Below are 14250 nucleotides of genomic sequence, written 5' to 3'. Positions count from 1 at the left end.
GACTTCGAGAAATACAGGAATTAAGATCCCTCACAAAGTCTGTTTTCCCTCGTAAGCCGTCCCATCGTGAGGTGGGCGTCCCGAGAGGTTGTGCGTCTCCCCAGGCTTTGGTGCCAGGCAACCCTGGGTGAATCCTGGCTCTGTTGGCAGATAACCTGCCCTCTCTGAGTCAGGTTCCCTACCTGTAAAAGGGGGGTTGTAACACTCAGGCCACCAGCCTGCTGTGACAGATGAAGGGAAAAGTATATGAAACCCAACTGGCAGGTTTCTGGCACATGCCAGGCGGTCAAAAGTGCTTCCGCCCTTGCCGAAGCCTCCCGTTCAGAACTCCTGTCTCTTCTCAAACCAGCAGCCACAGCGGTCTCTCAAAATGTAAGTCAGACCACATCACTTCTTCGCTTGTGTGACTTCCCAGGTGAGGTCAGGAAGTCTCTGCCATATCCACCTTGGTCTCCTGGATTGCTTGCCACAGGGGGAGCCAGCCACCATACTGTGAAAACACTCAAGCAGATGTGGGGAGACCCCCATACGGAGAAGAACCAAGGCCTCCTGCCTACGGCCAGCACCAGCCGGCCAGCCACGGGAGAGAGCCACCCTCGCTCCCCTGGATGACGGTGGCTGACATCTGGTTACAACCTCACCGAGAAACCCCGAGCCAGGCCACTTCCAAATACCTGACCCACAGAAACAACGGGAGAGAACAAACGATTATTGTTGTTTTCGGCCAATAGGTTTCAGGGTGATTTGATATGCAGCATTAATTAGTAACATACAAATGAACAAATGATGAGAACTTACAGTGTCATTACTAATTCGTGTACTAACACTCGTATAGCACTTACTATGTGCAAGGCATGATTCTACACACTTGATGGGGATTCACTCATTTAACCTTCAGAGCAAGCGGCCATATGAATGGCTCCATTTTACATATGAGAAAACTGAGGCACGGCATGTTTCAATAACTTGCTAGTAAGGGGCAGAGCTGGAACATGAACGCTGACACTCTGGCTCCAGTGGCTATGCCCCTGGCCTCTCTCCAGCTGCGTCCTGAGCAAAGCCACAACCAGGAATGTGGCACCAAGAAGCAGGAAAGGTTCCAAAGTTCACAGAGCCCACTGTGAGGGGAGGGAAGATGGAGAGGAAAAGGAAAAGAGCCAACCCTCTTCTCTTCCCTCAGACCCTCCAGGTTTCTACCCTGCTCCTTGGGTTTACAGCCCTGTCTCTTTGCTGCCAGTAGACTGGTCCCAGACCAGAGCTGACCCAGCTCTACCGAGTAAGTGAAAAAGTGCCACTGAACGTTTGCACAGTGGTTTAAAGCTCTTGTCCCATCCCCTTGGTTAGGGTTCTGCTCCACCGAGATGACCAGCTTCCCCTCCGTACATCTCCTGACACAGTGCAAGCCTCCTCCCTGCTTCTTCAAAGTGGCCAACTTCTTAAAACATATCAGGTCTTGAAAGTTGGGGGGGGGGGGCGGTGTGTGGAATTCTCAAAGAAGACAACTTCATCAGGGCAGGATCACTCTATATATACCAAGCCCGTGTTCTACAGTCCCAGCCTGTGCCCTTTACAGACGTGGCTAATCGATCGCCTCTTTCCCGCTCAGTCTGCACACAGCTTGGGAATCCTTCTCACCACAGTGCTGCAGGCTGCCACTTCCACAGGTTCTGGGCTGCCAGTAGAGCTGAGACCTATTTATCATTCTGGCTCTAACAGGATAAAGACGAAACACCAAAAGCAACAGACCGGAACTAATCCCTCTACTTTCCAAGGGAGTAAAAGGCTCCCTGCATCCACGGCTCCTGCCCCTCCTACCCCTCCTACCCCAAAACCCATTTTCATCACAGCGAGAGCTTGGAAGGGATTTTGAAAAGAGAAGAGGCTGCAAGAAAACATTGACCTTGGTTTTAATGATGGTGTGAGGACAAAGGCCCACGCTGGGAGGTGTCCCGTGCCCGTAGACGATGGTGCGTTAGGAACCAACGCCTCAGCGGCAGCTGGACTGGAGAGGACTTACCCCAAAGTCAAGGTAAACTGGGAATGTAGCCATATTCTTTACTTTATATAAACCTTCTGCCTACAACCTTGTAGCCCTTTGGAGAGGGGTCATGAACACACATAAGGTCCAGCACAGCCCAAAGAAATGGAATGCAAGCCACATAAGGAATTTCCAAATTTCTAATAGCCACATTCAAAAAGTAAAAAGAAACAGGCAAAATTAATTTCAGTAATGTATTTTATTTAGCCCAATACGTCCAAGTATTACCATTTCAAAACACAGGCAATATTTTCAAATATTTGTGAGATATTTTCATTGTTTTTCTCTTGTACTAAGTCTTTGAAATGCAGTGTGCATTTTACATTTACAGCACGCTTCCATTTAGACACGAAATTTTCACCAGAAATACCTGATTTGTATTGAGACTTCATAAAGCTTACAGTTGAAAACGCAGATTCCACACACAGAGTGTTCTTTTAAACACTCCCAACAGTTTACCGAGAGTTGCAATGAGTGTCTGCTTTTAAATTTCAGTCAGTTAAATTGAAACTAAACGAAAAGCCCAGCTCCTCCTGTTGCACTGGCCACACTTCAAGCGCTCGTGGCACGTGTGGCTGGTGGCCACGTATCGGTCACCGCCCGTCTGGACCTTGCAGGGCTCTCCCTACCCGTGGGCAGGTGCCATCCTCCACCAGAGCCCCTTGATGACGCTCAGGGTACCTGTTGGCCCGGCTCTTCAGAACTGTCACCTCACAACCAGTTTCTCTCTCTGACCAGGCCCAGGCCCTTTCTGACCCTCTCTGCGTGGTTTGCCCCCCGACTTGGTCAAATCAGCCTTCAGCTTCCCCGGGCTCCGTGCTTTGCAGTTCTCGGGCCAGCCCACCCAGGTATGGTTCAGGGACCCTGCTGGACTGGAAGGGCTGAGTGGGTGATGCTTCATTCTCTGCTATGCAGACAAACCCCCCAAAAAAAACAAAAAACAAAAAAAACAAGGGTTGGCAACATTGGGGAGCACCCAGGGGCAAGACATTTTCTCTCCATGTTTTGGGAGAAGGCCCCTGCCATTTTCGTGCCCCCACAAGGTGGCACCAAGGCTATAATAACACATTACCATGGGCAGCTTCTGCTCTCTACCTGGCAAATGCCTTTTGGCTGATGCCTCCAAAAAGCCCCCCATCACCTTCCCTGATCCATGCAGTGTGTGTTCTCTGTCCCTTGATTCCCTTTCTCCCTCTCGCCTCGGGTTGGTGAACTATCTGGGGGCTGTGGCTCATTCCTATTAATTCACTCCTCCAAGGCACCCACACCACCGCAGACATCACTAACCGATCACTCGTTCTGTCTCCGGAGCCTCAGGCAGGGTTCTTCTACCTCAAGCCCTGGGATAACGCCCCCCACCTCCCCCACTCCCCTCAGCCTCTTCCAGTCCCACCCCCCAGTGAGGAATTTCACATGGTGGGGGAAAGATTTGGCTTCTAAGCCAAGAATCTGGTCACAGACTTGTGAGACGCCAGAAGCTACCCCCCCCCCCGCCCCCAAACTGACTTCATTCTTGGCAACACGGGTCCCCTCTGGCTGTGGCCTCCCGGGGCCAGACCCCCGTGAAATGAAAGGCCTTGAAATGTCAGAAGTACTCCCCAACAGTTGGTTGAAAGAAGCTAAAAGCCAGGGCTGCTGTGAGAAGATAAAGGGATGAAAATGTGAACTCTGAAAAGCAGCATCTAAAAGGGCATGACTGACAGCGGTCTGGAATTGAGCGCGTGTGACCTGAACCACAAAGAGAGAGCAGCGGCAGCTTTCCGGGGACACACGAAGCCATGTGGTCCCCGTCACCGGGGCACGGGCAAGCCAGCTGAACAGCAGTGGGCACGGTCTCAGGCAGGCCCCGGCACAGCCATCTTGCTCCTGAAGGCAGCCCCTTTCATCCACTGCCTGCCTGAAAAAAAGCTGTGCAGGGTCCTCGATCCTGCCAGGCCTCCGGTGCCCACCTCCCACCTCCGTGCCCCGGGGGGAAGGGCCTGGATGCTTCTGCCTTCGGGGCTCTGTTGTACAGAAGGGGAACCTGCCGACTGAGGGCGGAAGGGGAACCGCTTGCACAGAAGGACAAGACTTCCAAGTTCCTGCATTGCCAGAGACTTCCTTTCCAGAGTCCCAAATGCACCTGAGGAGGACGCGATGAACCGGGCAACAACAAAGGGGGACTTGATCAGGGACCACCGTATGGAGGAATTCTCCTTCCCACACAGAACTCTCTCTCTGGAGACAGAGCCCTCCCCCACTCTGCTTCCCTCCAGTATTTCAACAAGGGCCCCATTATCTTTTGTCTTTTAAATCTCTTCAGGCACCAGCACCCTCCATTCCCCCTCACATAAGACACACACACACAGACACACACACACACACAAGTACCTCACTGATCTCACATTATAAAGAAATGAAGCGTTCCAGCCGAAGAGTATCTTAGGTTTACCTCTTTAAGAATCAACACTTCCTATTACATTTGATCATATTTCTGGAAAATGTTCTGAACTGACTGACGGTCCGCTGACGTACCAAGCCCGTACACTGAATGTAATTTATCACTTCCTGATGACTCAGGGACATGTTTCTGAGCCCTCTTCACCACGGCCCACAGGCCTAACGATCTGGACTTTCACCTCGGGTCACTCTTACCGTTGCTGAGTCTGCCCCAGCCAAGCGCACCGAGCACACGCCCTGTGGACATTGTGCCCTGGGCCTTGGCTGTCTGGAACAGTCTCCCCCTAGATGCCTGTCTGGTTCACCCTTTCCATTCACACGGCAGCTCAAACGCCATTTAATCGGAGAGGCCTTTCCTGGCCCCCCTTCTCTCATCTTTCTGTCCCCTCTTGTGGCTTTATTTGATTTTCATGGGACTCGCCCCCACCTAATGCACTGTGTATTTATCTGTTTGTGGTCTGTCTCTCCCACTAGGATGCATGGTCCTCGAGAGCAGGGCTTTTAACCTGTTCTGTGATCTCCGGGGCCTGGAACAGTCCGGGCACATAGTAAGCGCTCAGGAAATAACTGTCAAGCGAAGGAACAAATGATGCCGTCAGCATTGAGGACCAGTGTGTGCTTGCTGGGGGAGGGGGTTGCTCCAATCTCCCACGCCCCTTCCTGGTTGGTCCTTTGCTGCCAACTGTCACCTCTCAGTGCAGTGGCAGGCTCCTAGCAATTCTCTCATCCTGCTGCTTCTAATCTGCTGTATTTGTAACCCAGGAAAAGCGGAAGGTTGTGGGAGCAGGCCAACCTCCCGAACTCCTTAAACTGATTTTTATCGCCAACAATGATCATTTTCAGGCTGCGGCCTCAGGGCAATTCCACGCCTATCTTCGGAGTCACGTCCAAGGGCACTTGACTATTAATTCTCTGCTCAGGGCTCTCTGTGGCTTCCTTCTGATCTTCCCAGATTGTTGAGATGTCTGAAGTCCACCCACTGGACACTCCTACATAGGTGTCTGTGAGCATCCCCAGACACGTTCACAAATACCTCAGACTTCCGATTTAGCAGAAGGAGAGCCGCGTAGCTCCGTCCGACAGTGTTTTAAGAGAAGGGGGGGGGGGAGGGGAGGGTAGGTCCGGTTTATTCCTTGTGAGAAGTTAAAGGTTTCACACTCTTTTGCACACAAGTGGTCTGGGTTTTTGCACACCTCAGCCCCCAGCCTTACTCTCCTTCATCTAAGCACCATCAGACCTTGAGCCCTGGCTTGGGGCCACCTCACTGGTACAGAAGTGGGTCAACAAAGTCAAAGATGGTTTCAGTTGGGAGGCACCTCGGAGATGCTATAGTTCAACCCTCATCCGACAGATGAGGAACTAAGGCTCGGAGAGCGGAAGTGACTCGCCCGCCCGAGAAAACACAGCCCCTCGGGGGCAGGGCTAGATGCGGGTCGCTTGGTTTTCATTCTACATCCTCTCCCCATCCCCTCACACCTTGATCCCTGGCAGCCAACATCTGTCTCCATCCTGGGCCACTCTGTCCTGCTCGGTCCTGGCCCTGCTAGGGCCCATAATGGCAAGTCTCACACTCAGCATATTAAGAGATGCCACCCACCTTTGAGCTCGGCGACCATGTTGTGCCTGATGTACCCTGAGCCACACCTCGCTTCATGGAATGGCAGGAAAGAGGCACGCGTGCCCTCGAGCTACACTTGAAGCTCTTCCTGATGGGTCCAGGAAAGTAGAAAGGCTACATCTGAGGCACTCTTGCCCTAATGTCTCCCCAAAGGTGGCCTGAGCCTTATCCTGCTTAAGAAGTATAACTGAAAAGTTTCTTCCATTTGCTCCTCTGTTTCAAAATACCCCAGCCTGCCACGCCTACGTGTTCTGATATGTTCACAGAAGTCCTCCGGGGTGGCCTCACTGTCTCCAGGCAGATACTGTTACAGGGTGTAGCTGAAATTCAGGGTGTGGGGGACACAGGCAGGCCTGGGCTTCAGGCAGGCAGGAAACCTTGGTGGGGGCCTCGTTCTGAGGAGCAGAAAAGACACTACAGAGGAGCGTTTCCAACTCCGCAGCTTTGCCTCTGACCAGCCTTGGCGCCCTCTCCCTCCCTGCTTGGCGGCTTCAAAGGAACAGGGAGGGGACAACACAGCGGCAGTTATGGGTCCTTTAGTCATCCTCCTCCTTGGCCTCCGCGTGCTCAGCCAGCCCTGCTTCCCAGGGCGCCAGGTCTCTTGTGGCGCACTAATTGGAGCCTATTTCGAACCCGGTTACGGAACTGCCTGACGTCTTAGGAGACAGGCTAGACAACAAGCCTTTTCTCACCCCCTCACAACTGCCTCGGGAAGGAAGCGCTGACCAGTTGAAGAGGGGTGTGGTCAGCCTTTGGACTATTCCAGTGATGGACGGTTCAGTGACAAAGTCTTCCTTCTTCTCTCCCCCTGCAACTTCTACCCACTGGCCCCAGTTCTATTCCTCGATACGCTTGTGTCTCGTGCCTTTTCTGTTGGCTCAACGCTAAGCACTGATGGGAGATTCAGAAGTGCGAGACATGCTTAAGATGTTTGCTTTCGTTGAGGGGTCCACAGTGATATTATTCAGCCCCTGAATACTTTTAAAAATAACTATCCTGATGGGCTCTGTTATTATAATGTTAATAGATGTTCATTATAAAAAAAATGTAGAAAAAGCCAAAAGACAGATGGGGGGATTACTCATACTCCTACTTGCCTACCGCTAACATTTTGTTCTATATGGTTTTTGCATTCTTCCCCCAACAAATATTTAAGGAGTAAACACCATGCATGGTGCTGACCTAGGTGCTCCTGGAAAGACACACCAATGGATGATGCATCAGACTTGAATCTTGCCCTAAAGATGCTTCAGGGGAAAGAAGATACAGCATGAGCCTCAGAGGCAGAAACACCTAGGGTTTGGTGTTTTTTTTTTTTTTTTTTTAGGTTTATGTTTATTTATTTATTTTTGAGAGAGCATGAGGGAGGGGCAGAGAGAGAGGGAGAGAGAGAATCCCAAGGAGGCTCCCCACTGTCAGCACAGAGCCCGATGCGGGGCTTGAACTCATGAACTGTGAGATCATGACCTGAGCCGAAATCAAGACTCAGAAGCTTAACTGAATGAGCCACACAGGCACCCCTAGAAACACCTAGGTTTTTTTTTAATTTTTACACATTTTTTATTTATTTTTGAGAGAGAGAGAGACAGCATGAGCAGGGGAGAGGCAGAGAGAGAGAGAGAGAGAGAGAGAGAGAGGAAGACACAGAATCTGAAGCAAGCTCCGGGCCCTGAAGTGTCAGTACAGGGCCCAACACAGGGCTCGAACCCACGAACCATGAGATCATGACCTGAGCCGAAGTCAGATGCTTAATTAACCAACTGAGCTGCCCAGGTGCCCCTAGAAACACCTAATTTTAAAGGCACTTCCATGGGGCGCCTGGGTGGCACAGTCGGTTGAGCGTCCGACTTCAGCCAGGTCACGATCTCACAGTCCGTGAGTTCGAGCCCCGCGTCGGGCTCTGGGTTGATGGCTCAGAGCCTGGAGCCTGTTTCCGATTCTGTGTCTCCCTCTCTCTCTGCCCCTCGCCCGTTCATGCTCTGTCTCTCTCTGTCCCAAAAATAAATAAACGTTGAAAAAAAAAATTAAAAAAAAAAAAAGGCACTTCCTAGTTGCCTGATCATCGGTAAGTAAGCCTCAGTTTACTCATATGTTAAGTGGACCTGATAACAGCACCCACTTATTAGGTTGTTGAGGGGAGTCAGAAAAGTTAAAGTTTGGGAGACATCTAACACAGTGTCGAAGGGTCCAACGAATGGAGCGTCTATAAATATCATACGGAGGTAAGGGGCATTACAGAGGCCAGTCAGGTACAGATCGAAGACCACGAGTGTCCGTTTAGAGGAGAGAGATCAAGCCCCTGGAAACTGTTTCCAGAGCTAGTCGCACACCATCTGCGAGTGTACCAAATTGTCTGATTCAGTGAATGGAACCGCTGCCCAAGTGTGATCATCATTGACATCATCTGCTCCCCGCTCCTTTCAGAAGCCCTCGGTTTCCTGTCTACTTAGCCTCCTTGTGTCTTTGCCCTCCGGTCACAGGGAAGGTTTCAGGTCTCCTCCAGAAGCCGACAGGGGATAAATCTTCAATCTTCTAACTGTAATGAACTGCTCGGATACAGGCTCACCTCTGACCCCAGGGCGGTTTCCTCCATTACTGCAAGACAGTTCCCTGGGCAATTCAGCCCCGCCTTGCCTATCAGGGCCCCTCCATGTCTACTTAAATGGCATTTCCAGACCTGAGGGCTTCGTCTGCTCACAGAGCTGATAAACCACCAGAGAAGGAAGCCAGGCCCGATGCCTGGAGCAGCCAGTGGGGGAACTACTGATACCACACAGAAACATAGGGCCCACTAGGAGAGTGAGCGGCTCCCTACTACAAATCCTGGGACCTCAAGCCTCAGGCCTCCCAGGGAGGTGACCCTTGGGCTGTCAGGCCCTTACCAGTCTTGGTGCCTCTATGCTGTCCCCAAGTCCTATGAGCAGGTCTCAACATGACCCAGGATGGGACCCCAGGGGCAGGAAACCAGGCCCTTCCAATCTGAACATTTTGGCAAAGGGAATTGTGGGTATTTGTGCGTCTCCCTCCTCAACCTCTTCCTTGTGTGTGGCACCTAGATGAATGAAATATAAAATCCTTTTCTGTGATTTAGGCAAACCGTATTCCCAAAGTTCCAAAATGTACACATTATAAATAAAATATAAACTCCTCCAGATCTGACTGAAGCCTCTGCTCTCAGGGAATGGCACCAGAACGGCCATCATATGTGTCCCCTCCCGTTAGGTAAGCAGGGATCCCTGCGAGGCCTCAGGGTTACCGCGGGACCTCCTCCGGACAGGGCCATGTCCATCCACAAGCAAGAAAGCTCACAACACGCATCAGGAAAATTCCCTTAAAGCCATTCATCTGCTTCTAGAAATGAGGCTCTCATCAGCTTATCCAAGGATCAACAAACCTTACAAATCATTTAACCCCAATTTAACATAAAATAATCAAGGTCCAGAGGTAGAAGGACTTTGTCCACGGTCATCAGCAGTATTCCAAGTGTAGGGTGAGAAACTCCAGTTTAAGAAAACTCTTGCCTAAAACTTCCAGGGTTCCAAACAGGACATGTTGCAAATGAGTACCCCTACCCTGAAAATATTCATAACGGACAGCCTTTAAAAAGTATGTCTGTAAAGTGACATTCCGTGTAACACTTTAGCATCCTACCCAGGCTTCTTGGAGAACTGGCATATGGAACACCTAGGTGCCAAGTCAATCACAACCGTTCTTCCTGACCGTGAGGTCTGAAGACTGAAGGCCAGCCGTGTCTGCTCCACCGCCTGCTTTTTAGCTGCCGCCCAATGCCAGCCTGCATCAATGCAGATTCGAGTGGATTTCCTCAAATCCACTGCCTTGCCCATAAAACACAGCATGAAGAAATCACAAACCCAGCCACATCGCAAGCAGCCACTGAGGGATGGAGTCGGTATCTCCCTATAGTTTTACACATTCCATTACCAATTTTTCACATCACAATTTGTGACACATGGGCTGACAGCAGGACAGAATATTAAAAATCAGGACCTCCTGGAGAAATCCGGGCCATACGGTTGCCATGCCGACACCCCACAATGCCAAACAGCGCCTCCAAGGTCCAGAAACAACTTGGCTGGCTTCGAATAGCCCGGGCGTTGTAAAGGCAGAACTACCCCCTGGCCCAGGCTGTTATGCAGACCCTCCCTTTCCCAGCTCTGCTCTCTGTTCCCCAGGGGAGTGATGATGACGTTTGTCTGAATTTTCTCAGCCTCTGTCGGCAGGGCTGGCCACATCATCCGCTAAGAATTTGAAAATCCACATGCAGCGTCCTGGCCCAAGTACATAGAGACATGTTTTAGAATGGCAGGAAGACCTGTGAGAGGTTCACCACAGTGTTCGGCGGCGGGGGGGGGGGGGGGGGGGGAGTAATCCTCAGCTGCACCTGCCCCTTTCAGGCTGGACATAGGGTTCATAGACGAACACGCATTCCCCCATCTCCTTAGGTATAGTCAGATGGGAGCTCGGGACAAAATATTGGCGGGGTGGGGGGGTGTGAGGCTTGGCTGCTCCCAGAGATGGGCAGAAATCCTACTTGATTTGCCTAACAAGTACTTAAATCTTGCTGTGTGCATCGATGCCGGGATGTAAGAAGCTTCCAGCATAGTCCCTGCATGATGGCATATATGACTAAGAACCCCCCTGGAGTGAAACAGCTCGGAAGGTAGGAAGAAAATGCAAGGCTGTGTCCAGGGAGGTGTGTGACTGGGGACCAAGGCCTATGAAACGGACACCCAGGGCTAAAATGTAAGAACAGAGAGGTAGCTGGCCATGCCTGTAGGTGGCCAGAGAACTGTCTGTGGCTCACTCCCGGGAAACCCCCATTCTCCCTCTCTTCTTGCACCCCTACTCCCTGGATCCCTGGGATCTACCTGATAACCCTTCACACTTGAAACTTAGCTTCCAGTTCACTGCCCTTTCCTAATCTGCAGCAAAACAAACCCCAAGAGAACAAGGAGAGGGCCAGAGGGGATATTCACCGGAGAGGGGATATTCACCGGAGCCCCCCATGACCTCCAATTTCCACCCCTCAAAACAAGTGCCATGTGCCCCCAGCAGAGCCCAGCACACCATTCCAGGGCTCTCAGTCTGAGCGGCCTTCCCGGCTGATCTCAGAAGGCAAGGAGGAGTGGGGAGAGGTCCAAGAGCAAGGTCAGGATTCTGAAGCGGAGACAAAGGTGAGAAGACCCAGCCTCAGGCTCTGCTCCAGCAGCAGTTTCTTCCCTTCGGTTCCCCCTCCTCTCCCTTCTCCCCTCCTCCTCCCCCTGCCAAGTCAGACCCTCCCCCTCCAGCTCAGACCCTCCTCCCAACACATCACCATAGCGAAGGACAGAACATCCGGCCAGCCTGCTTCTCCCCTGGTGCTCCAAGCCCACCTACCCTGAGACCAGGGCTGGCCCTCCCCGGGTGTGAGAACGGGGCAGCTTATGTGGGTCAGTGCTGTGCAAGCTCCCTGCAGGTCTGGGGCCACTACCGATTTGGTCACTTCCCACTCCAGCCTGTCAGTCTGCCCAGATCCCAACACTCTGGGGTCTTTACACTGGAGGCTTTATCCTCATCAGCCTTTCGGCCCAAACATCCTCAAGTCCTTCGGAAACAGTTCTTAGTGACAGGGACCCTCAGTCTAGAAGGGAACCCTCCACCTAATCAGACTCACCCCCAGAGAGTTCAAGCCGACAGGAATCTGGGAATTGAGGGCGGGGGCTGGAAAACCCATAAACCTCAAGGTCTCCTCAGGCAAAGCTGGGAAATATGGTTCCTTTGCAGGAGATTTTTACTTCTTCCCGGGTGGGTAACAAGACACGGCAACTGGGGCAGGATGGGAATATGAGAACACTTCCACACTAACACCCGCCTCCACCATATTCCTGGGGCTCAGCTGCCTTTGCACAAATATCCCAGATTCTAGTCCACGCAAGCCTTCGCCCTCCTGAACCTGCACCTCCCGGAGGAGTTCCACACCCCTCCCTCCCCAGGCCCAGATATTTCCCATCAGAAAGGCCACCCACCCTCAGCCCCGCACTTTGCTCTCCCTCCCCTGGCTCCTCTTCTGGCCAGGCTGCCCCAGCCCAGCCGCTCGTCCTGGGGGTCGTCCAAGTCTCTCACCCGCCACCGGCCCGGTCGGAAGAACGCGGCCCGCCGGACGGAGCCTCTCCGCGGGTCCCAGAGCCTTCCGCCTCAACAGGTGCCCCTGCCACACCGAGCTGTCACCCGGGCCCAGGCGGAGGCGGCGACAGGCACGCCCCCTGCAGGGCGGCGGGGGCTCCGCACGCCTTAGCCTAAGTCCCCCGAGCGCCTAGGGCCCCGGCAGCGCCGCGGAGGCCCCCGCCGTGCTCCGCCACCTTTGTTTCCCTGCTCGCTCTGATGTCGCGGGGCTGACCTAGAGAGAGGGACTCTCCCAGACCCAGAGCACACGCTGCCAGCAAACGCAACGTGATGGACCCTCGCGTTGGGGTGAGGGGCGCGTACAGAGACCTTTCCCGGACCCTGAGAACGCCGCGGGTGTTAGTGGGGAGTCCTCCGTGCCAAAGAAGCAAGTTTCAAGTTGATCCGTTGTTGAAAAGAGGGCGCAAAGCCCCCTGCGCCCCTAGACACCCTGCCTTACCCAGCGCCCCCACCCCACGTCCTTTGCCCCCAGGAGACTGGAGAGGGGGTGCGCACGGCCACCTACGCGCTCAGCCACACGAGGTTCCCGCTGCCGGCTCTCTGCGCGCACGGTCCAGCCGCCTTTCCGGGGCCGGCGAGGTGCGGACAGTCCCCGACCCCCGGCCCCCGGCTCCGGCGGCGCAGTGCCGAGAGAGCCACGTTCCCAGTCGCGCGCGCACACCGGGCCCACCAAACTTGCAGCACTTTCTCCCAGCCCCCACCCGCTGTCACCCTCCCTCCATCCGTGCGCCCTGGCCCCGCTGGCCCGACAGAGGTTGCCATAACAACGGGCAAGAATGCTCCAACAGATACAAAGCCGGCAGGGCGCGGCGGGCACGCCGCCCCCGGCCCCGCGCCCTCTGCAGCCGCGCGGGGCTAAGGACGCGCGCCGCGGCTCCCCGGCCGGTCGCCCGGCGCGCAGGGCGTACTCACAATGAGCGGGATGGTGCGGTCCTCGCGGAGCTGCTCTGGCCTCCCGCCGGCCCTCTGAGCGCCCCGGCCGCCGGAGGATGCTGCGTGGGCTCGGTTGTCCTGCCATAAGTAGTAGAAAGTGCCCAGGATCCAGGCTACGGTCAGGATGGCGATGGCATTGGCGCGGATCTTCCTCATGGTGGGCGGGCGGGCGCCCCGAGTGGGGGGCCCGGCCGGCTTGCTCTCGGGGCCGGGGTGAGGGCGCTCGCAGCCCCAGCTGTTTGTTTTCGCTCGCGCCTGGCTGCTCAGTCCTGCAGAGCAGAAAAGGGAGAGAGGTGGGGGGTGGGGGGTGATAGGGAGAGACAGGAGCGCGGAGCGATCCTCACGGTCCTAATGCCCTTCAGCCCCGAGCGCGCGCGTCCCCCGGGCGCCCATTCATTGGCGCGCAGAGCCCGCCCCGCGCTCCAGTCCCCGCCAGCTGCCCGGGCCGCGGCGCACGGGCAGGGGAGCGCGGCGAGTGCGAAGCGGCGCGAGAGCGAGGCCCGGCGAGCCAGACGCCTGCGGTGGAATGGCGACGGGCCAGAGACAGCCTCTGCTCCCACCGCTCAGCGCCCGAGCGCCCGGCGGCTGCCCCCGCGCGGCCCTGGTCGGTCCCGCCTACCTCCACCCACCCCCCGCCCGAGCGGCCCTGAGTCACCGGCTGGAGATGCGCGACCCCGGCCCGGGCCCGCGCCGCGAAGCTGCGGTTCTGGGCTGCGCTCCGAACTGCGCTCTGGCGCGGGGCTTAAGGTGTGTTCGGCGGGGCCTTGGGAAGGGATGGCTGGGCGGGAGGAGAGTGGAGTTTGCACGGGAATCCTCCGCAGCCTGGGATTCCGAGCCGCGCGAGGGCCGGCCCCGAGGAGGGATTGGAAGCTGGTGCGCTTGACATTCGAGGAGAGCGAAGGGGACTCGACTCTGCTTCACAGCCAGCGAAAGAGGAATGGGGGTACAACCCCTCCACATCTTCCATTGGCCTGGGGCTCCCAGCTTTCATAAGGCTTCCCTCCAGACCCTTCCCCTGTCCCCTGGGCAACCGTGAGAT

The 14250-nt window shown here is 54.7% G+C and overlaps 1 protein-coding gene across 1 annotated transcript in view; it reads right to left on the bottom strand.

Annotated features, from left to right (window-relative positions):
* Positions 1-13959, bottom strand: part of GALNT16 (polypeptide N-acetylgalactosaminyltransferase 16) — a 95115-nt gene extending 81156 nt beyond the window's left edge. The window contains exon 1 of the mRNA XM_043554376.1: positions 13191-13959. Coding sequence (XP_043410311.1) covers positions 13191-13367 — 177 coding nt within the window. The 5' untranslated portion in view covers positions 13368-13959. The remainder of the gene's footprint in view (positions 1-13190) is intronic.
* Positions 13960-14250: the final 291 nt, after the last annotated feature.

This window comes from Prionailurus bengalensis, chromosome B3 (assembly GCF_016509475.1).
Source record: "Prionailurus bengalensis isolate Pbe53 chromosome B3, Fcat_Pben_1.1_paternal_pri, whole genome shotgun sequence".
In the NCBI taxonomy this organism is placed as follows: Eukaryota; Metazoa; Chordata; class Mammalia; order Carnivora; family Felidae; genus Prionailurus; species Prionailurus bengalensis.
Note: the sequence above shows the minus strand (reverse complement) of the source record. Positions and strands in the feature narration are given on the sequence as shown.